General features: G+C 42.8%; 1 protein-coding gene across 1 annotated transcript in view; it reads left to right on the top strand.

Annotated features, from left to right (window-relative positions):
* Nucleotides 1-200: 200 nt before the first annotated feature.
* Nucleotides 201-22,937, top strand: part of ccdc125 (coiled-coil domain containing 125) — a gene marked incomplete at both ends in the record, with an annotated part of 29,682 nt that continues 6,945 nt past the window's right edge. The window contains 8 exons of the mRNA XM_080004331.1: nt 201-453; nt 587-651; nt 785-871; nt 1,250-1,327; nt 2,734-2,819; nt 2,953-3,035; nt 4,653-4,765; nt 5,436-5,540. Of these exons, the coding sequence (XP_079860457.1) occupies nt 201-453; nt 587-651; nt 785-871; nt 1,250-1,327; nt 2,734-2,819; nt 2,953-3,035; nt 4,653-4,765; nt 5,436-5,540 (870 nt within the window). The remainder of the gene's footprint in view (nt 454-586; nt 652-784; nt 872-1,249; nt 1,328-2,733; nt 2,820-2,952; nt 3,036-4,652; nt 4,766-5,435; nt 5,541-22,937) is intronic.

Consider the following 22,937-nt stretch of genomic DNA (forward strand, 5'->3'; position numbering starts at 1 on the left):
TCCGGAAGTTCTTTAGAAGCCACCTCAGATTTTTGTAAAAGTAAGTTAACATTCAACACTTTGTCAAATATTTTAAGAACCTAACCATTGCAGATAACGATAAAAAAAAATTGTTGATCGTTTTTTATGTAGGTATTTGATTGTCTTTGATTATGCTTGGTGGAGCGTGTCAATCTCGTTACTCTTCATAAATCGCGTAGATGCAGGGTAGTAGGGAGGAGATCGCCCCGCCGCAGGACGACATGGCCGAGGGAGATCTGGGTGACGGAACCGGCAGCAGCAGACCGATCCAGCAGACGCCTCCCACCGTGCAGAGGAGCCGGAGCTTCACTGCCCCCAAGGAGAACTCGCCGCCCTGGACGGAGCCTCTCAAGCACGGAGGCAGAACGAGCGACGCGGGTTCCGCCTGGACGCTCTTCACCGAGCCGCACGCGTCGTTCAGGAGGGCGCCAGGTGAGGAACGGGATCCAGAATAATGAAAATAAATAAATACAAACAGAGATTATTATAGATTAAAAAAAAAAAAATCACAGAAATTTGAACTCTATAGACCGACAAATAGTTAATAACCCATTCTATGATTCAGTGTCCCTGGCCCTCTCTGACCTCTCAAAAGAAGAGATGTTGGAAAAGCTTGAGGAAGCTAACGAGGTGAGCTAAAGGAGATGTTGATTTGGCACAAAGGTCTTGGTTTAAAGCGAGAATGCCACATCCACACCAGTGATGCCAATTTGACTGCCTCATTGCTGAACTGACATCTTGCCTAATAACCTTCTGCCTGTAGGCAGCAGAAGTGTTGCGTTGTGAACTTGACGTAATGCATCGCTATCTGGAGGGAAAATATGAAGCTCTGAAGATCTTGCAGGGAAAGGTAGACTGATTCACTCACCCACCCAGCACATTAACCTTTTTGTATTGTAGTGATATTAGACATTTGGGCTAAATAATCAAGTTAATTTGCCATTTTGATTATTACTTAATCATTTTAGAAACCGCATTGAGGAATTTTAGCTTTATACCAAAGTTAATTCACAAATACAAATCATCATTTTAGAATGACTTTGTAGTAATGGACATCTTTAGTTTACGCCTAGTCCTGAACCTGATTCTGATCCTGATTCTACGCCTTGGGGGCCGTGGACGCCTGAGCTAGTTGGGTGTAAATAAATTGCTCTGCAAGTTTTGGGGTGGTCCTCGGTCAGAGCATCTATAGAACTAGTTTTATTGATGCCTGTCTATTCTGTTACAGGCTATCCTCGAGAAAGCCACCACTCACACCAAAAGCCAGCTTCAGAAGACAGAAGAGAGGGCCAAGGTTTTGGAAAAGGTAACTGTTTTTCTGTGTGCCCGGTTACTCATAAACCTCCAGGGTGCTTGAAAAGGGGTTTGGGCTGTTTACCTTACCATATTAGACTCGTAGAAACTCAAGACGCATATACTGTACATGCATTATGCATAACTAAGACTGTAATGGTGGGGGCTGGGGGACCAAAGTTAAATATCCAAAACATTTGAACCAGGTTATTGATAGTATCCGATATGAAATTTAAATATGCCTACATCTACTATGATGTTAAACCATAAATAAAACCCAGTGTGCACTTTATTAAGTACAACTGTACAATCCAATGTGATCCAATACACCGGTTTAGCCATAACATTTGCTTTGTGTTTTAGATTAAACAAAATGTCATTGCACAGAGTATAAGTACTGAGGCAACAAAATGCATTTCTCTGCATTTTACCCATCCTAGTAACTCACATATCTAGGAGCAGTGGGCTGCCATATAGCGGCGCCCAGGGAGCAGTTAGGGGGTTAAGTGTCTTGCTCAAGGACACATCAGCACGCTACCAGGAGGAGTGGGGGATCGATATGGCAATCCTCCGATTACCATCGACCTGCTCTACCTCCCGAGTCACTGGGCCCCTATGTTTCCAATAATGTTGAGATTTTTTTTCACAATGTCATAGAAGAGGTGTTAATTCAGTGATATATTTTACCATCGGGTCATAATTGGTGGTGGTGTACTGAGCTGCATTCTGACCCCCTCATGTGTATCAATAGGGAAGACTAAAAAATAGAAACACCTCATTTAACTATGACCTCAGTTATAAACATATAATAGAATTAACACACTTCCTACTCTGTCAACAAAAACTTAACATTATAAACTTCATAAAAGTAGAATTCATGGTAGAGCTGGTCTATTGGATTGTACAAGTGTACCTCATAAAGTGCACACTAACTCTCTCTCTCTCTCTATATATACATACGTATAGAGAGAGAGATTGGAATACATTTTCACAACTTGTCGGTTATTTACTTATTTGGTGATTCTATGCTAGTTTATATTAAATGCATATATTAAATGCAAAAATAAGCTCAAAGTGACTTTAAATTCCAAATATTTTTATTTTACCGACCAATAACGATAGACACTTTTGAGTTATATTCATGGTAATATTGAATTTTAAATTTACAATTAATGATTTAGTGTTGATCATTACTATTTATTGATTTATATACTACTTTTTTTGAACAAAATCAGAGCATGAAAATGTGCTGAATCCCAAAAATAAAATATGAAACAGAAACATACATTATGTTAGGACCAAGTTTAGATGTCAGAGCCTTTTTATAAGGATATGAGGACAATATCGATTATCCCTTATTACATGTATTCAGTTACTTCCCCAATTGTGAATGGCATTTCTGAAATACATGCCCTCTAGGAGGTCAATGGCTTGCAGTGGGAAATTACCTTCAATCAAGTGCAGCTGAAGAAATTAGAGCAATCCTGGGAAGAGAAATTGAACAGGTTGGAACTTCCTTCCTGTCGCCTATTTTTTATATATATATATATATATATATTTATTTATTTTTTAAGTGAGATATGCGTCCCCTGTTTTAGACAGATTTTGAATGGTCAATTTCTTTTGTACATTTGTCAGGATTTCCAATGAGAACAAGGCCCTGAGCAGTGGTTTGGAAAAGAGAGTGAGGGAGGTCCATGAGCTGAGAACAGAAAATGCCGGTAAGTGCATGCCGTATTATAGGGAGACTCCACTTTTTGGGGGGAAATTCGCTTTTTGTCTATCTTACCTGGTTTCAGACGTGACACTCAATACCAATTTCATCCCTGTGTGCCCCGTATCGACAGAGAGCTAAGGGCTATTTGCTAACTGTGTGGCAGTAGGGCCAAACAACTAGCCTCCTGTAGCTCCTGTGAAATTAGGGTATTTACACCTTCCAAAGGTATTATAAGGGGACCTATTATGCAAAACTCACTTTTTCAGTGCTTGTGCTTGTGTAAATTTGGGTCTCTGATGGGCCTACTAACACACAAACTGTGAAAAAAGACAACCCAGTCAGTCTTTTGCAAGCTGTCTGTTTCTGAAAACATGTCCTAAAACAAGCCATTCAGCTTTGCTGCCCTGTGACATGTCACCAGGGGTATTATTCTAAATAGAACCGCCCTCCATCTGAGTAACTCCACCCACGGCTGTAGCGCCACCGGACCCGCTAGCTAAGAGCTAATCATGGGAAATGCTCTGTTGACTGCAGAGACCAGCACAAATCTTTTAAAAGAAAGGAATTAATACAAACTGTCTGTGACAAAACTACAGATGAGGGAAATGTAAGTATTTAAAAAAATAATTCTGCTGCCTATTCCTTTCTGTGTGTATGTCCATGTTAGGTTGCTGTAAGAATGTAATGTAGTAATTGAATGAAACAAAAAAGCCCCAAGCCCCACTGTATCCCGCTGGGCTCCTAGCTCCGCGCTGCTCCGGACACCGTAGTGAAAGACTGAACAGACTTTTCAATTAGGCCTTGTAGATCTAATATGAGTGAAGATTCAGCAGCTGGATTGCTTATTTCTCACCTCACATTTGTTCAGAAACAGATTTTGGTTGACTGATACGGTCAAATCAATCAAATCAAGTTATGGAGTCAACTCAATGAAAACTGGAAGCCATGCTCAAAAGCCATTGGCTCACAGAACCTGGAACTTGTGCTCAAACCCTATTGGCTCACAGAACAGGAGGCCTCGGGAGGGTGGCTCCTCCCACTGAAACCGCACCTTTTCAGACAGGGTGGATTGGACGCAATTAAAAAAACATGTTTTGGGAACCTCAGAGACCTATATTCACTTGGTGAAAAGGGGCATAATAGGTCCACTTTAAAGTAATGTGTCTTATGTCTTAATGACAAGTAAAAATAAAAACATAACAAGATCTTCATTGTTTGAAACTATTTTTGTGCAAAACTCTTTTTTTCCCCAACTCTTTTGTTGGGTTGCCAGTTCAGCCAGCTGAGTTTTCTTGTTTGTAATCTTCTAGCATGATGCATTTCATTACATACCTGGCAACCCCCCAACTGACTTAAAGCATTGCTTCAAAGCTGATTATCACCCCATCCAGTGGATGGATAGCCAAAAAATAGTGTTGAATGTGTAAGCAGCTTTTTTTTAATTTTTTATTTTTTTACTTAGTTATAACGACACAATCCATATCATTTGTTTAACTGAGCTTTTTGAGATTCTGGAAGGTGTGTTTCGACAAATTTCACTTGATTCCCTCTGAACATTTTCTGAGAAAGTACACTGTAATGTAATCTAACGTTGGTCTGTACGCCCTTACCAAAACTACAGTTCTAGGTCAACAGTGCTTGGAGCTGCTCTCCATGTTGAATATCAAAGAGAAGAGGGCCTACCAAGGGACCAAGCCGTCATGCAGCCATGGTAGAGAGGGCACTGTTCTCGAGGTGAGAGAGTTAAAAAACAGCCAGTTGCAAGGACCCCTGTGTGAACAAGGCCCTGTATGCCCTGTTCCCCATGAGTGAAAATCCAGAATTTTATATTGATATTCATTAGGGTCAAAATCAACACGCTAATGTATGATATTAATTAAAAAAGACAACGTTAGATTTTTTTTCTTATTTTAATATTTGAAAAATCAATATATATTGTGGCAGTTTCGGCGACCACACCCCACCTAGTGGTGTGTTCAGGGACCTCCGGCACAGAGACACAGATGACGCGGCTGTGGACTCCAGTTTATTGTAGAGAGAAGGCTAGTTTGAAATAGCCCAGGAGCAGCTGGAGGTGTGTCATGACAGGGGCTACTCTCCTGAGTGTGTGTGGGGATGGGTGTTTTACCTGTTGCTCATTAGACCAATCAACAAGTAATGTGTTTATATATATGTGTGTGTGTATATGTATGTATGTATGTATGTATGTATGTGTATATATACAGTATGCATGTATGTATATCTATGTGTATACATATATATGTATGTATCTACATATATATGTATGTATCTATGTATGTAACCTTTAATTGCGATCTGACCACTGATTGGTTGCACTGTATCTCAGAGGTGAATGCTTTACTGCTACACGTTTTGTCTCCATATCTGTCGGCCGTTGCCCTAGCTGGCTGTTCTGGGGGCGTGCCAGTGTCCCGGTGTGATGGACGCTTGCCCCTGTGCCAAGATTTCCGCGACCACCAGGACACAGCTTCTCCAGCTTAAGCAGGAGGTACCCGACTCGTACCCTCAGATTTCCACTGTTAGGCTATATGTGCCTTACCTCTTAAGTCCATGAACTGCCTCTCACTTTGACCGTGAGCTTCGGCGGTTGCAGTGTGATAAGTCCTATAATCCATATAAGGGGATGGTAGTAATGATCCAGAGGTTGCTGGTTCGATCCCAGGCTCCTCCTGCTAGCATGCTGTAGTGTCCTTGAACAAGACACTTAACCCTTGATGGCTGCGTCCGTCGGTGTTTGAACAATTATAAGTCGCTTTGGATAAAAGCGTCTGCTAAATGAAATGTAATGTAATAATTCCATACTTTTGAGTGAGTAGGTACCATACAAGGATATCCAAATAGGACTGCGCAGTTTTGTCTCGATGAAGGGGGGATTTTTTTCTGTAGAGCGTTGTGAGTACAAGTTACTTCATTGTTAAAGTAGGTGGAAAATATCACATAAGCTAGGGCCACATTACATGATTTTTATTTATTTGTTTTTCAAACCTGTGCTGTCAGCATGCTGGGCATACAACACAGAGTATTTGTATGCCATTGTATCTAGGACAGAGTTAGTCTGCAAGTGGAGTTCAACTTCTCAACCTGCAATGCAACTCTTTATTCATTCTTAAATAATCAAGAACTGCTGCAATAACTCTGTCCTGTGGATGACCTCTAGGATGACAAGAGCACAGTTTTTTGTTACACAGAACCACCACCAACCTCCTCTATGGAGAACTATCTTACCATGTTTTGGTCTATAAACAACTAATAACTACTCCAAGAGGGGAGAATCACTGCGGGTGAAACAAATAAACATAGAACCAAACAACATGTACATGGAAAAAACATAAACATAGAAACATCAGACCACAACATGTATTGAAAAAACAGTGTGATCTGTATCAAGATTCATCTGGATAATGACATATGATCATGGACCTTTGCATTTACATCTGGTATTAATTAGCGCTAACTTGATTCATTTTGAGTTTCAGGTCACAGGAAGCACTGCTACATTTAAATTGAATTAAATAATATAAAATTAAATCGTCAATAATACAACAGAAACAAAAAACAATATTTGAATGGCCCTATATCAAATTGCCCTCTGGGGATGCGCCAAAGCACTAATGTTTGGTGGGAGAGCGGGAAGAGGCGTAGTTGGGTGACGTTTTCACACTTATGGACCGATTTTTTTCTAACCTGTACAGATTGCATTTACACCTGGCTGAGATCTGATCACAATGCAAGCCAGACAACATCTGAGTACTAGGCTTTGGCAGAATGAAAATTAAATCGTCAATTGACTCCATTAATCTCCAATTTATGACAGACGTTTTTTTTTTTTATCTCCAAGGAATGATCAGAGCATTGAAATAGTAGTCGTAAGTGCAGCTCACCGTGTTCTGAAACTGATCGCGGGAGCAGAGAGGGAGAGAGGGAGAGCTGTTTTGAGCCCCTCTCACACAGAGTTCTCGGTGAATTGCAGGGATAACCTTTCCAGTACCACTAGTGAGTTTCACTATTCACACATGCAGCTACATCCCAGAAAATGTCCGTCTTGCACCTTCTCACACGGCATGATAATGCCAGAATGGATGGGGCAAGGGACAGTACAGCAGAAGTCACCCTGTGTGGCCCCCCCCCCCCCCCCCACTTGCACGCAAGTGTAAGTGGTATGTATGTGGATGTAGCACGCAAATAAAAATAAATATGCCTATGAAATAAATCCTGAAATAGATAAACATATTGATTAATATATTAATAAATGAGTAAATACACGCCCAACAGACCGGGTGGAGGCAATGGTGCTCCCCGGCCGAGGTGGGGGGATCTTTCGTTCCGATTCATGGGATCTTTTTTTTTATTTTATTTTTTTTGTTTAATCTGTGCTGTCAGTGTGCTGGGCATACAACACAGAGTATTTGTATGCCATTGCATTTATTTTTTTGTTCAAAGTCTTTTTATTTTGTTTTTCACATTATATAACAGGTCCAAACATGGCCAACAGAAAAATAAACTTAGACAAATCTCCTACCCCTCACCCCCCAGATACCAGACATAAACATATGAACATCATATATGGCCAGATATCAAAGAAAGAAGATAAATAAAGTAAAAATTTGTTACATTGTTGTGCTATTAGCGTCCATATTCTCAACAAAGGTTAAGAAAGTCAAGTCAGTCAAGTCACACTTCACTTATAAAGCGCATTTCATACCAGGGCAATACAATGCGCTTTTCAAAAGAATACAAAAAAGAAAAAGAGAACGTAGTTGTCAGCTGGTCATTACAAAAGAATGCCCCTGAAACAACAGCAACAAAAAAAGCAGCGACAACAAAAACAACAATAAAAGTGACTCCAAGCACAGTGGCAACAACAGTGACAGCACCAGAAAACAACAAGAGCAGCAACAACGCACACGCAAAGACGTCACCGGAACCGGAAGTGGTAGCTCTCACCAGAACCGGAAAAGTCATTCAGGTTAGAGATAGGTAAGTTGAGGTATAAGGTTAGAGATGTTTACCAATAGCAGCAGCAACAGTAGCAGCAACAGTGCACAAGCGAAGACGTCACCAGAACCGGAAGTGGTAGCTCTCACCGGAACCAGAAATCTCCTCATCTGTATTGAGTCAACAGCGTGTACCGTCTCATCTCAACGAAGTAACGCACAGCAAAGACGTCACCGTAACTGGAAGTGGTGTCCTCACCTGAAACGGAAATTTCAACTGTGCACCATCGCATCTTAATCCAGTCAAAGTCCTTTAATTAGCATTCCTAAGTTATGGATCAAGTTTTCGAATCAGACCTCGGAAGGGACTTTTGACTTTCTCTCTCTGAAAACACACCCTTCTTATGATCCTCTCACTGTGATGTCACAACAGAAACAACAGCAGCAACAGAAATAGTAGCAGCAGCCACAGAACCAACACATCAGACAGCAGCGCACACGCAAAGACCTCACCGGAACCAGAAGTGGTAGCTCTCACCTGAACTGGAAAAATCACTCAGGTTAGAGATCTTAGAGATGGTTAAGTTGAGGTATAAAGTTAGAGATGTTTAAATTAGGGTATAAGGTTAGAGATGGTTAAGTTTAGGTATAAGTTTAGGAATTGTTATGTTTAGGTATAATATTCAAGATGGTTAAGTTAAGGAATAAGGTCAGAGATGGTTAAGTTTAGGTATAAGGTTAGCAGCAGCTACCAAAGGCTGCCAAATAGTATAAAACTTCCGAGTAGACCCTCTGACAGTGTATCTAATCTTTTCCAACTTAAGATGGGACATGACTTCCCTGATCCAATGGCAATATGTCGGTGGAGTAACGATCACACGTGGGGTCTATGTCGGCATTGAGCTTAGAAAGTCTGACTTTGGACCAGTGCATGCAGTGTACAATTTTGAATTGGATAACGGCATGCCTGAGACATACTGTATGGAAGAGGAGAAGATTCCCGTTATTACTCTGTGCATCTGTTTCATCTGACATTTGTTGATCTAAGTCTGTTTCCCATTTATTTTTAAGGAGGTCCAAGGGTGTCGAATTGTATGTGTTGAGTAATTAATAAATTCTAGTCTAGAACATATTGTGTGTAATGACCGGGTGCGTTGCATTGACATTTCACTGCATACTGTATATGTATGAAAGTATGTATATGTATGTGACAAATAAACCTCTTGAATCTTGAGATTATGCTAATAGCCCGTTTTGTGACTGATTTACAGTTAAAGATTAAGTCTAATAGAGAGGTGGGGGGGCATGATGGAAAGAAATCTGAGTTCGAGGCTACAAAATTCCAGAGCTGAAGTACCTATAAAAGTGTGATCTGGGAATGTCGCATTTCTGCACCAGCTTCTCAAAGGAGGCAAAGTTTCCATCGATATATGGATTGGGCAGTGATATCACACCCCTTCTAGGCCAGGCAGCAAAGGCCTCATCTATCACAGATGGGATTAACATGTGTTTTTTTGCAATTGCCGCAGCTTGCGACAGATCCTTAAGGGAGAAGGACCTTCTTAACTGATTCCATATTTTGATTGAGTGTATAATAACCAGATTAGAAGTGAAGCTAGAAATAGGTTGTGTGAATGGTAATTTAGGACACAGTAAGGCTGCTAGAGAAGTGGACCCAATGGACGCCCCCTCCAGCATTGTCCACTTGGGGATCGTGACATAATTTCTCACCCAGTATAGCAGTGCTCTTATGTTGGCTGCCCATTAGTAATAACAGGAAATTTGGGAACGCCATCCCTCCCATCACATAAGGTCTCTGAAGTATGTCTCTTTTGATTTGGGGTGTTTTTTTGTTCCAAACTAATGTCGATATTTGGTTATTTACTTTGGAGAAAAAGGATTTTGTTAGGAAGACCAGGAGACCCTGGAATATGTACAGAAATTTAGGAAATATGGTAATCTTTACTGTATTATGTCTTCCGCCCGCAGAGATAGGCAGAGCGTCCTGTTGCTCGATATCCTTATCCATCAGATAATAGGGGCTGATAGTTGGCTCCATATAGATCTTTATAGTTATGTGTAACCCATACTCCAAGGTACTTGAATTTCAAGTCATGGAGTATTTTAAGTTATTTCATCAGTCATGTTAGTCGTGAAGAGTTGTGTACCTGAGATCTATAAAGGTCAAAGCGTAACAGCAAGTGAAAAGTAAAACAGACATCTGGCAAGTTAAGTCGTATAGATGAGCTTGTCTGGCACCCCCACCTTTTGAACACCTTCAAAAACAAGTTGAACCATAGTACCCTTCCAAAACAAATCCACACATATAGTGTTTGTGTTGGAAAACACTAGAGCCGACCGCTCAAGCTCCCACCGAACATCTTGCATGAAAGTATTTCAGATGGCGCATTTTGATATATTGGAAACTTCTGTTGCATAATAAAATAAGACAAAAAATGAAATAAAATAAAAATAAAACTGGTAGAAATAATTAATGATAATGTGCATGTACACATGTAATGCCTCAGAGCATCGCAAGCTAATGGCTGTTGGGTGAGCAGTGCTGTATATAAAAATAAATAAAATTTGAAGAAATTATTTTTAGATTTATTTTGTTACTTTTCTTAATCTATTTATTTTTAAAGGCGTATAGGAGGCTCTGCTACATCACAAAGCGACCTCCCCACCCCTGATAAATATAGACAAATAAGGTGTTGCCCCCTTGGGGTATTATATAACAGAAGAAATAGTGATACGAACTACACTCCATAATAAAATAGGACTGGAACTAATAGCCTTAACAAGAGCAGTGATAGTGTGTTTAAACAAGTATAGTCCGGTCAAAAGTTGGCCAGGGAGTGAAACAGAGCATCACAGGCCTGTAACTGAGGGTGAACTGCCTCTATGCCCAGAAATAAAAATAAATAAAAGGAGAGGAGAGGGAGCATTACCAGCTATCGAAAAACAGTCCTCTGGCCAGGCCAATTTCACCTCCCGAGCCGGATGGGCCCGAGCGGAGAACGAGTGTGCACACAGCTCTGCACCTCGACACAGTCTTGATAGTAGTGGAGTTTTGCTATGATGATGGTTTCTGTGTGAGCGCTCCACAAGCACGTCTTTATCCAGCCGTAGCGCTTCTCTCAGGACAGGGGTCGGCAGCTCGCGGCTCCAGAGCCGCATGTGGCTCTTTCATCCCTCTGCCGTGGCTCCCTGTGGTTTCAGAAAATAGTGTGAATAAATAATGGCTATTTAATAAAAAAAAAAATTGTTCTATTTAGTTATTTTTTTCAATGTAATAGTTAAGATTCTGGAGATTTAGGTTATCTTGTAACATTGAAATAAAACGTGTTTTAATATTTTGTCGATCAAGATATGCGTCGCACCTTGTATGCGTCACCTGCTGCCGACAGGCTAGCGACTTATTTTGAGCTCTCGAACCCCGGTAAGCTAACCATTGATACATCCAAAAAAAGAAAAATTTATGAGGAAAATAGAACGTTGAAGTTCGTTTCATGGAATGCGGAGTGGAATCGAGACATGGAATGCCATTCCCGACACCTATTTGAACATGAACAAGTACGCATTTGGGGTCCTGTCCATCTTTGGATCAACATACTTGTGCGAGCAAGTGTTTTCAACCATGAACTTCATAAGAAGCAAAAATCGGTCGCGACTCACTGATGACAGCTAACAGTCATGTGTGAAGCTCAAAGTTACATCATACGATATGGATATGGAGAAGCTCTGCGGTGAGGTTCAGGGGCAGAAATCGCATTAAGCAGGTGAGAGAAACGAGCTATTAATTTTGCAAATATAGATATTTATATGGGACCCTGAACTGATGTAGTTGTGTTTCATATTCAGGTCGACGGTTGACTGTGGCACGCGACTGAGGAAATAGTCGCGGATGACGGCACACTGAACTACACTGAACTGACTTAAGTCGTGATAAAACATACACTACATTTTTTTGACCACTAATAACAAGTTAATATTTATTTTTTTCAAATCCACAGATAAATGAATGACCTGCATTTTGTATTGTATTTAAAAAAAATGATACGTGCCAGTATTCTTTTTTTTAAGAGTTCAAAATAATTTAGTGTTTTGCAGTGTCAAGCACAGAAAACAATGACAGTCTTTATCAGTTTGTTCATTTCATAAATGCAACAAACTACAGTTCTATACAGTACATAGCATAAGTGTAATAAAACTATACTGTATAGCTGGTGTTATCTTCATTATAGCGGTCAAATAGGTTTTGCGGCTCCAGGTGAGTTTTATTTGGTGGGAATCACGCCCAAATGGCTCTTTTAATGCTGAAGGTTGCCGACCCTGTCCCAGGAGGTTCGACACCGATGCAGGAGAGCTCGATTCATTTGTCTCAGCTACCCCCAGTAGCCTGATGTTGCATCTCCTCATTCTTCCCTCCATGTTGTCACATTTCGCTTGAAGCTCTGTCATCCCTGCTTTCAAGTCAATCACCGTAGTCTGTAAAGTTGCCACCTCGTCTGACCATGTCAACAGTCCGCCTTCCACTTCTTTGATTGTCGTCTTAATTTGGTCTATCTCAGAGTGGATCGCAGCCGTATTGTTTGTTATTTCTATTTTTACTGCTTGTAGTTCACTGTTGAGGAAGTCGAAGTCCTCAGAAAGTGCATTTTTCAGCTCTGATTTGATCACCGCCGAAACGTGCGCTTTTAGCGAGAGAAGGATCTGTGACTTCAGAACTTCAGTGTCCATCTCCGGGATACCTAGCGGAGGTGGGGTCATTCGAACGGCGTTGAACCCAGTACTGTATGGTCCGGTGAATTTATATTTGCACAGGTTTGACGTCGTCAATCCGCATAGACTATCGTCTGACTTTTAGAAGTACGTTCGGGGCAGAATTTACAATGTTTTGTAAGGAGAAGCGCTTATTTACTTAAAATAAAACAGAAGTTCAGCAGGAGCTCAAACCAAACGCGTCCTACTCCATCACCAGCTCAACAGCGCCCCCTTATGCCATTGCATTTAGGACGGAGTTAGTCTGCAAGTGGAGTTCAACTTCTCAACCTGCAATACCTCTTTTTATTCATTCTTTTATCATCAACAACTGCTTGTGACAACTCTGTCCTATGGACGATCTGTGGGATGAGAAGAGCATATCTTTTTGTTACACAAAACTCCCATCAATCTCCCTCTTTGGAGAATGATTTTACCATGTTTGGTCTTTAAACAACTAATCACTACTCCAAGAGGGGGGAATCACCACGGATGAGACAAATAAAGATAGAACCAAACAACAACATTTACATGGTAAAACAAACATAGAAACGTCAGGTGACATTTATCAACGAAACACAATTAGTTAAGTCCAGGAAAACTGTAATAGCAATTCAGCACGTGGCCTCTTCCTATCATAGTAATGGCAGTAAATAAGGTGTGTGTGTGTGTGTGTGTGTGTGTGTGTGTGTGTGTGTGTGTGTGTGTGTGTGTGTGTGTGTGTGTGTGTGTGTGTGTGTGTGTGTGTGTGTGTGTGTGTGTGAGAAGCACGAAGCGCAACCAGATTGGAGCTGCCCTTACAAGTAAGATGACTGCTAAAGTAAGATGTTCAATCATCTGAGGTATTTGTAGGATGTTGTTTGTTAATTATATTTTTAACTTTTAGAGACTGCTATAATTGAAGGAATTGCTGGAAACTGTGACCTCCAATATTATACCTTTGAGTAAAGGTTGGGAAGGATATTAGCAAATTGTTTTAAGAAATGTGTTCTAGATGAGTAATTCCTTGTCTTTTCCAAGACCTGAAGATTATTGGTCTGTTTTTAACCAGAAAATCCGGGTTGTGCCAGATTGGAGTGAATTTGTTTTGAGTTAGAGTGTAACCACTGAGTTTGTTGAATTTCCACCAGGCTGACAGAGTTGTTGTGATGAATAGTTCTTTTAAAGCAATTATGTTTCTTTGTTGATTCAGTAAGTAATGGGAGATATTGATAAATCCTGACATTCTGTTTGTTCAATGTCTCGCCATCCATGGCCCAATTGTTGCTCTGGTTGTAACCATTTAATTATAAATTGAAGATGGTTCGCTAAATAGTAGTACCTGAAGTTTGGGGCTGCTTGGCCTTGGCCAAAGTCTTTGTTTTTTCTGTATTGTTCCTAGTTTAATTTTTGGTTTATTGATTATTGAGTCAATTAAGTATTGATTATTAATCATAATTATAATTATACATTAATTGATTATTAAACAAATTTACTGTTGGTTGGACCTGGGTCATTTACAATATATAGCTTTTATTTTTGGTAGTGTATTCATTTTCACTGCTGCTATCCTACCAATTAGTAAGATGGATAGGCTGTTCCATTGATTGATGGATTTAAGCAATGGAATAAAGTTGAGGGTAAACAAATCTGATAGATTGGTGGAGATATCAATAATAGGGTATCAATAATAGGGTATCTAATGTTGCCCGTTGTGATGGTTTAAGGAAGTTTCTGGGTTACAGCATTCCAGTTGTTGTGACCAAGAAGTTCCAGACCTGGTCCAGTAAAAAGTCTGGATCTCTGGATGATGTTTCTATCTGTCCTGGCCTCAAAAACTTGGAAGAAAAAACACTGGAACCGAGCAGAGTCTGATGCGAAAAAGTTTGTGTATCTCAGAGTTAAATACAGCAATAAACAATGAGTGGCTCCGGAAAACCGACTGACAAATCGTTCTTTCGAACCTCCTAATGTGCCCAAGATGTTCCCTTCTCCAATTACATGTCCTGCCCCTTTCATTTTTTAAAGATTTTTTAATACATATACCTTGAATTATTTTGTAATCAGCTTCTTGTAATTGGGGGGTAAATAATTAACCACAACATCCCCCCTTTGTGACTTCTAAAGTCACATTCTAACAGAATAAGGAGGAGAAACGAAATTACTTTAAGTCAGAACTGATTATGCTGGATATATTTCACAAAACAAGCAGAAAACATAGATGTACCTGTGATCAAATACCTTGGCAGGCGCTGAATATGCAAAAGTTGATTGAGGGTGGTCACCTGCTGGCGCAGATTGTCGATGACGGTAATGAGTATGTCCACCTGATCTTTGTATGATGTCAGTTGATCGAGGTCAACCTTAGCCTTGCTGCGGGCCCTTAGTGACTGGAGCTGCCATTGTTACCTGATTCATATTTCACGCGGGAGGATGGCTGTAGCTTGTGGGACTCTGGGCAGAAGGGACTGGAAACCAGGCTAAGACAAAAAAAAGGTCCACTGTGGTTTCTGGGCCCTCCTGTAGGGAGTTGTCTGGAGTGGCGTGTGTGACGAGGAGCTGGATGACATGTTGGAGGAGGCTAGTGTAGTGGGACTGAGACTGAGGGGTCCCATCCAGTCTCCTGGTCGATGGTGATCTGGGAGTCCACGGGGGCTGGAGTTGTAGAGGTGAGGGGAGGCAGCCATGCGTGGAATGCGGTGGTCTCCTCTGAGTGGTAGGGTGTCGTGCTAAGGGTTGAGGTGGTGGGGCGGGGTTGGGTGGTGCTGGGAGCGTGTGGTGCTGGGAGCATGTGGCTCAGCACTGCTGTTGGAATCCCAGGCAGTGGACCTGAGAAGGTGGAGCCTACGCGTTTGGGCCATGGGTTGTAGGTCTACGGGGAATGGGGCCTGTATGGGTGTGAACTCGCCTGAGTGGAACCTTTGGGGATTCTGTGGCCATTGATTAACTGTGAGAAATCTGTTTTTGTGGCCACTGGTTTTCCAGGGGTACATGTGGGGGGAGCATTTGGGGGGGATATAACGCCTGGCCCTGTGTCAAGAAAGGTTGATAGGGATTCTATCAAAAGGCCTAAATGAGAGGGTATCAACAGGCATGAATTGAGCGTATGGGGCGGGGTTAGCATTCTGGTTCGCAGGGGTGGGTATAGTAGGGGCCGGTTTGGTGATCATAGGTGTCCTTCCTGTTTTAGCCATCTGCCATGATTATCTATTCAAACAATAGCAGAGTTAGTGGTGTCATGACTATTCAATCTGCCACTGCACAGGTTCTTCCATTGACAAGTATAGGGTTCACAAGATTGGTTGTTAGGGGGAGCATTGTATAAGTGGTAGGTGCCCTGTGTGTTTGCATGCCTGGGTGTTGATGGGGATGTTATACGGGTGATGGGGGTCCGTCTGATCTGTGTGTTTACACATCTGGGTATTAGTGGGGAGTCTATACAGGTGGTAGATGTCTGCTTGTGTTGCCTACTCGTTTCCTTCTATGTGCATGAGGAACTGGCCTGTTATAGTCTTCATTGTTTTCTTAACTATAACACTAATCAGTGAGACTACACAACAAGAAGTTAGTTGTTTCAATTTCTTCAACGCTTCAGTGAGATTGCCTCCTTCGCCTGCATGCATGGGAATGACTGTGCAACATTCGTCTTCTACGATATCACACATCCCCTGATCTTGGGTCAGTTGTGTTTCTATAACAAATCTGTTTTGCAGGGTCATAAGGGAAATGGCATGCAGTTGTTCTCTCAATCCATCTAAAGCCTATTTAGTGTGGTTCATAAAGCACTGTTGGTTATACCATATGCAATTAACCCATCTGCTGTTGCGAGCTAGATACTGAGCATTTACCGCCTGTCTGTACATGGGAATCGAGCCTGCGACTTGTCCCGACACTATCCAATCCTCGCCTATTACCCAATACGCCATAAGGCTCTTGATTAAACGCAATGTATACCTGAGGATCTAGTAGCCATGGAGTGGTCGCACTTGTTTTGCGCCTTGTACTTGGTTGCTCTGGTGGAGGGGCTAATATTGTTAATTGTTCTGTTAACATAACTGGGGTGCAAGTTCCTGTCCAGTTAGGCTGGAGCTAGAACACAACTTGTTCATTTTTTCTAGCACAGCAGAAACATGTCTCCCTGGGGAAGAGTTCCATTAGAGAAGTCAGGCAGTCGGTATTGGCTTATTGCTGTCCTATTTTTCTCATACACGACATGGCCCCCATTTGGTGCTAGCTGTTGACATTTGAACTGTGCCGTTTCTGTGGTGGAGCACAGTTTGATATAGGCAGCGGTGGAATTATTCGGGAACCATGTTTCATTTTTACATTGCACTAAACCTTTCGCATCATTAGGGGCTGGGGTGTGGGGGTGTGACTACTTTGCTTAGTTCGTGTCCCCTTACTCCCCAAAATGAAAAAAACACGTGTTATGGGATTTTTATAACCGGTGGTGTCAAATCAGCCCCTCTCGGCGTTTTGTTTAGTCTGGCTGGGCATAAGTTTTGGTCGCTGCTCCATCCTATGGTTGTTACCCCTCCTGCCATGTGAATGGCACACTTGGCAAAGCACTTATCTAGGTTTGGGCAACCTCCTATTTTACTTCCTGGAATTGGCCTGATTTGGGGAAGTTTTCCAGCGTTGTCGCAGACCACGCACATCTTGTGACTTATTTGTTTAGCTGAAAACTCTAGCCATTTATAAAACATATCCTCCACTGGGATGTTCTTTGTTTACCTAGTCCTACCTGACGCTTTGTCCGCGTGCCCCTTTTACCCCTGTAATCCTGTCCGGTGGGCGTAATCAGCCTGTGGCCCTTCTGCATTACTCCTACTGCTAACCGTAAGTGTCAGTATTATTACGACTGCTGCTAGTGTCAGACCTGGATCATTTTGTTGCCCACTCTGACTTCCTGCTGGGCTCATGGTTTCACTGCTGCTACTAGTCTCACTACTTCCTGAGCTGCTGCTGCTTGAGATGTCTCCGCTTTCATGCCCTGTGGCTCTCCGCCTTGCAGCCAGTCTCCTGGATCATCTCTCTCCCTGTGGGGAGTTGTCACCTTCCCCATCGTCCTTGTGTTCCTGAACCTGTGAGGCGGTCTCACCCGCCCTTTTCTGTTCCGCCTGTCCCTGCGGGGCAGTTTCATTTGCCCCTTCTACCGCAAGGCAGTCACTCTTCTCCTATAAGCTGTGAATGTTCTCTCTGGGTCTTCTGCGCAATAGCAGTGATTTAGCTGGAACCAGAATTTCTTACCTTCTACTTTAATGGCAGTTCTGGTTGCTAATTGGACTTTGAATGGACCTTCGTGCCTAGGTTGGTTCCACTTTCTTTTGAACACCTTAACATACAGTACACCTAGTCCCCAGGTTGTATTCTTTGTAGGTCCTCTGGGATGTCTGCTTCTCTGTCATCTGTGGCATCTTTCACCTGTTAGAACACAGCTTTATGTATTTGTGTTCGATGTGATGGGTAGCTTTGCAGCTCCCTTTACAGTTGCTCAAGCGGAGGTCCTTCATAAGGAGCTTTGAGGTAAGGCAGAGGTATGGGTCAACCACATGTAAGCATTTCATGCGGGGTTAGGTGTGTTATTTTGTTAGTGCTTGATTGCATGGACAGTAGTGCTAATGGCAAGGCCTGCATCCCATTTAACGCGCCATCTTCCATTATCTTGGCCAGCTCAGCCTTCAAAATTCTATTGGCAAGCTCAACTGTTCCTTGCGACTCAGGATGATACACGCATCCAAATCTTTGTTTGATTCCTAGCATTTTCAAGGCTGTCCGAAATGTTTCTGCACAAAGTGTGGTCCGTTTTCTGAGCTTATGCTGTCGGGAATGCCAAATCTCAGAAACACCTCCCTGCACATTAACTTTGCCACTGATCTGGAATCAGGCCCTGGTGTGGGTACTGCCTCTACCCACCTGCTGAGACAACAGACTACTACCAGGATGTATGTCATGTCCAATTAGTCTGTTTGTTCCCCCACCTCTCAACTCCTTCCACTGATGTCATGGGCACTTCATAAATTGTCAGCAGGCACATGAGTCTGGGTAGCAACCCATGCCGGAAGAGCCAGGCCTTGTACTTTCCTGGGAGACCTGATCCTTCGATCTTTCTCAGCCAATCGTCAGCCTGCTTCTGTCTTTGATACACTGCCTCTGTCAGTGAGAGAGGCATCGTACCACTTCTCTAGGCACTTTATAGGGTTGTCCTTTATTGTTGGGATAATCTCCCCTTGGCCCTGGAGGTGGAACCTGCTGGTCCCTTTGCCATGCCTGATCACCAAGCTTCTTCTATGGCTTCGACTTCTGTGGCTTGAACTTCATTCTCGCCCGTGTTGCCATGTCGTCAAGGGCTTTTAGGATCCACCTTGCTTGTACATGGGATGTTGTTCTTATTGTTAGGTCATCCATATAGCCTCTTATTGGAGGTTGGCGGGTGCCAAACTCCATCATCCGCCCTCTGGATTCCCTCCCTGCTGCTGTTATAAGCAGGTTCATTTTTATGATGAACAGGATGGGGGAGATGGTGCAACCCGTTACGATTCCCTTTTCCAAGTCCTGCCTTGAATCCTCCAAATTAATTGCTGATCATTCCCCTGATGTGATTGGGGATACGGTAGTGCTCCATAGCTGTGGTGATGAGGTTATGGGGGGTTGATCCGTATGCATTGGCCAGGTCAGGCCAGGCTAGTGTCAGGTTGCCTTTGCCCATCCTGACCTCGCGAATTAGCTGGTTGAAAACACCTGTGTGTTCCACCCAGAGAAGCCAGGGATGCCTGGTCTCCTCTTGCTCAGTGATCTCTGTAAGCATTCCTAATGGCAAATCATAGTAGTGACGTGGGTAGCACAAAATGGCCTTTGTTACTCCGCCACAAGCCTTTCTGGGGCCTGTCTTGCGTATTCTAATCACCCCTCTTTTTATCCAGACAGATTTTTCTGTATGAGGCAGGGCAGAGTCATGATGCGTGAGGTCCTCAGCTACCAGTAGTGGTCTTATCGAAGTGAGTTATGCTGCACGTCTGGCTGCCTCATCAGCGGCGTTGTTACCTTTGGCTTTGATGGTGTCTGTTTTCTGGTGTGCTGGGCATTAGACAATGGCAAGCGCGGTAGGGAGGTGCATGGCCGCTAGCAGCTGGGTGATGGCGTCCCCATGAATAATGGGTGTGCCACCAGCTCTGCGAAACCTCTTTGTTTCTATATGTTGCCATAAACATGACATACGTCATGCAGGGCTGAACTGCTTTAGTTGTCTGGATATCCATTAAAGTTTTGCTGTCGTCATTTAACTGTATGACGGCAAATCCTGCTTGATTACTGGTCACATCTCTGAAACAGGAGCCATCCACAAAAAGTGATCTACCGCAAGCGGTTGGTTTTGCAGGTCTTCATGCAGGAATACCTCTGTGTCCTGTACATTGTGGGGCATGCCATCAACTGGCAGTACCATTTTTGTTGCAAGATTGACGGTATTACAGCAGTTATGGTCAGCTCGGGGGCAGAAAGTATTACTTTGTAGCCAGTCGTCTGGCCTGTGTTAACACAAATTGAGGACTTCTGAGCAGCGCGTGTAACTGGTGGGACGTGTACAACATCACTGGGTGGCCCATGGTTAACGATAAGGCCCATGAGTCCCAGACAGCCATCACTAAAACAGATTTTCAAAATGGCCCTGCTCACCTAAGTTCCTACGGGCCCTGTTGACTGGCCGAGTCGTGGGTCAGGCGATGGTCCGTGGTTTAGACCATACAACAAACCTTCATACTCTCACAGATTCCATTTACACACAAAACACAACAATGAATCATTCAACACTTAACACACACATTCTCACACACAGCACAACAGAACACTGCAATTCTCGAAACCACAGCCACTAAATGGCTCTTCATGTGCTATTGGTGTCCACCAGATGGTAGAAGGCTGTTTTCGTGATGTGATTGATATGGCTCTTATAATTTAGATTGCCGTCTATTATTACAGCCAGATTTCTGGCTTCATTCTTGCTGTCCAGCAACAGAGAACTGAGATGAGCTGCAATTTTCTGTCTCTAAACCTTTGCACAAAAGATGAGTAGTGTAGTGTCATTATTTTCTAATATTGCTACAGCCGATGACGGTACATGTTTTAGCGGACAAAGGAGGTTTAACAGGTGTTTTGGTGGAGGATATTAGTGAGCGTGAGGCTCCCGAATCGATGAGAAAGGTTAATTTGTGACTTCAAATATGTAAATCAAGGGTTGGGAAACTCGACAACAGCATTCTAATACATGGACATCTGTATTTTGTCTGTAATTTTATCATCCGGTGTAATTAAGTGTGTGTGGGTGCGATTCACAGCATTCACATTTGTGTGTTTATGTGTACTTGTCACCTGAGCAGGGGGTGCAGAGCCATGGCTTGGATCGTTCCTCCCGGCGTCAACTCTGATAGTGTCCAGATTCCCCTGTTTGACCCCTGTGGTCGTCTCTGTCGCGGCATGGAACAGTCGCGTGCTCAGTGCCCTTCCTGGCCGCAGCGATAGCAGGTGTTGCAGCCTGTGTTGGGACCTCCTCGGCGATTGAGACGGCTTCCGCAGAATCCTCAATCTCGTTGGGTCCGGCCTGAGGTGTTTTGCTGAGGCCATGGTCGACCTTGCTGACCATCAGTGATGGCCTGGGCGAGCATGGTCATCTGGGTCTGGGACTCAGGATGGCCTGGGCGAACATGGTCATCTGGGTCTGGGACTCACGTTTCTTTTGATCTTGTTTGCGGTCTTTGTCCCATTGGTGTGTCTCATAGGCGTGTTCAGCATGGAGGATGGTGTCAGCGAGGGTTGCTGTCTTCCAGGTAACAAATGAGCGTTTCAACATGTCACCAAGTGGTGACATGAGTCCATTAATGAATCGCGGACCGTAGATGAGTCTCATATGGAGTCAGAGGAGCGACCCCCATATTTTCAGGTTTCACCAGTCCACTGTGGTTATGGAAAACAACTTCCAGGCGTCTGGCATAGGCTTGTGGTGTCTCCTCTGGGTTATTTATTAAAACATTTTTTTTCAAGTTTTTGGTGGTTCTCTTCTTGCCGTTTTTAGGCAGATGGGGTGGAGGTGGAGGTAGCCGTATCTGCCGGCGGCAGCTCCTAGCGGGGCATCGTCGTCATCACTCTCGAGGTTGACCACTGGTATGTCTCCGTTAATGATGTTCGGCTTGTTATTAAGGAGGAGGTTGGGTGGATTTGGAGGTAGACACCGTACGGGAGGATGGGAGTCCAGGTCCAGATCCAGTATTTTGTCCAGTAACATAGGATACAAAGAAGTACATTGATAAGCATTATATGGTGGTGGTGCTGCTGATGCTTTCTGCTTTCTTTGTCCCTTTTCCTGGCCCTGTCTCTTTCCCTGATCTCCGTCTCGCTGTCCCTCTCCCTGCTTCTTATTCTTTTTTCTTTTCTCTGTTATAAGCTTCTCTGTTACCCACTCTCCAAAATCCCACCAATCGGCCTTGTACTACCTCTTTTTCATTTCTTTATCTTGTAATCTAACTTTTGTCTGCTGTAGCTGATTTAGACTAAAGCTTCCTCCTGTGGGTAAACCTAAGCTTTCCCATTCTACCAAACTTATCACTGTTCTGTCATCTTTTCCCTTCATACGTTTGTAACATTCCTTCGATTCCCTAACTTGTTGATCCTTCTGTACTATTACTGGTACCCATAGTGTTATTAGACTCATGAGGGCGATTTCACAATTCCTGTAGCTTCCAAGGCTACTTTAAATTTTATATTATTTTATATTAATATTTTATAGGAATATTTTATTTTATTTATGTATTTATTTATTTATTTGTTTGTTTGTTTCATGATTGCCTTTTAACCTGGGGATTTCTTTTGTGTCAATTGGTGTTTCCTTGTTCTCCCTTTTTATCTATTTCACATACTTATTTACCGTCTCATTTGATAAATTAAATTCTATTTCACATACTTCACGGTCTCAATAGAACTGTGGAAACCACATTTGGGCCACTGGCAATAGTGGCGCCGCCCCTAGCGGTCGCCTGCGCCGGCGCTCCGGTTACTTTCTTATTTTTTTCCTTTTTTTATCATAATGTCCGCCAAAAAAACATCAACAGTTAACTCATACAACCGCGATGCACTCATGGCTATAAAAATTTCCCTAAACTAACAACTTTTGGACTTTTTATCTGTGGAAGCAGAGTGGCCGGCGGAAATCCTACGCG

Source organism: Zeus faber (assembly GCF_960531495.2).
Source record: "Zeus faber genome assembly, chromosome: 7".
Lineage (NCBI taxonomy): Eukaryota > Metazoa > Chordata > Actinopteri > Zeiformes > Zeidae > Zeus > Zeus faber.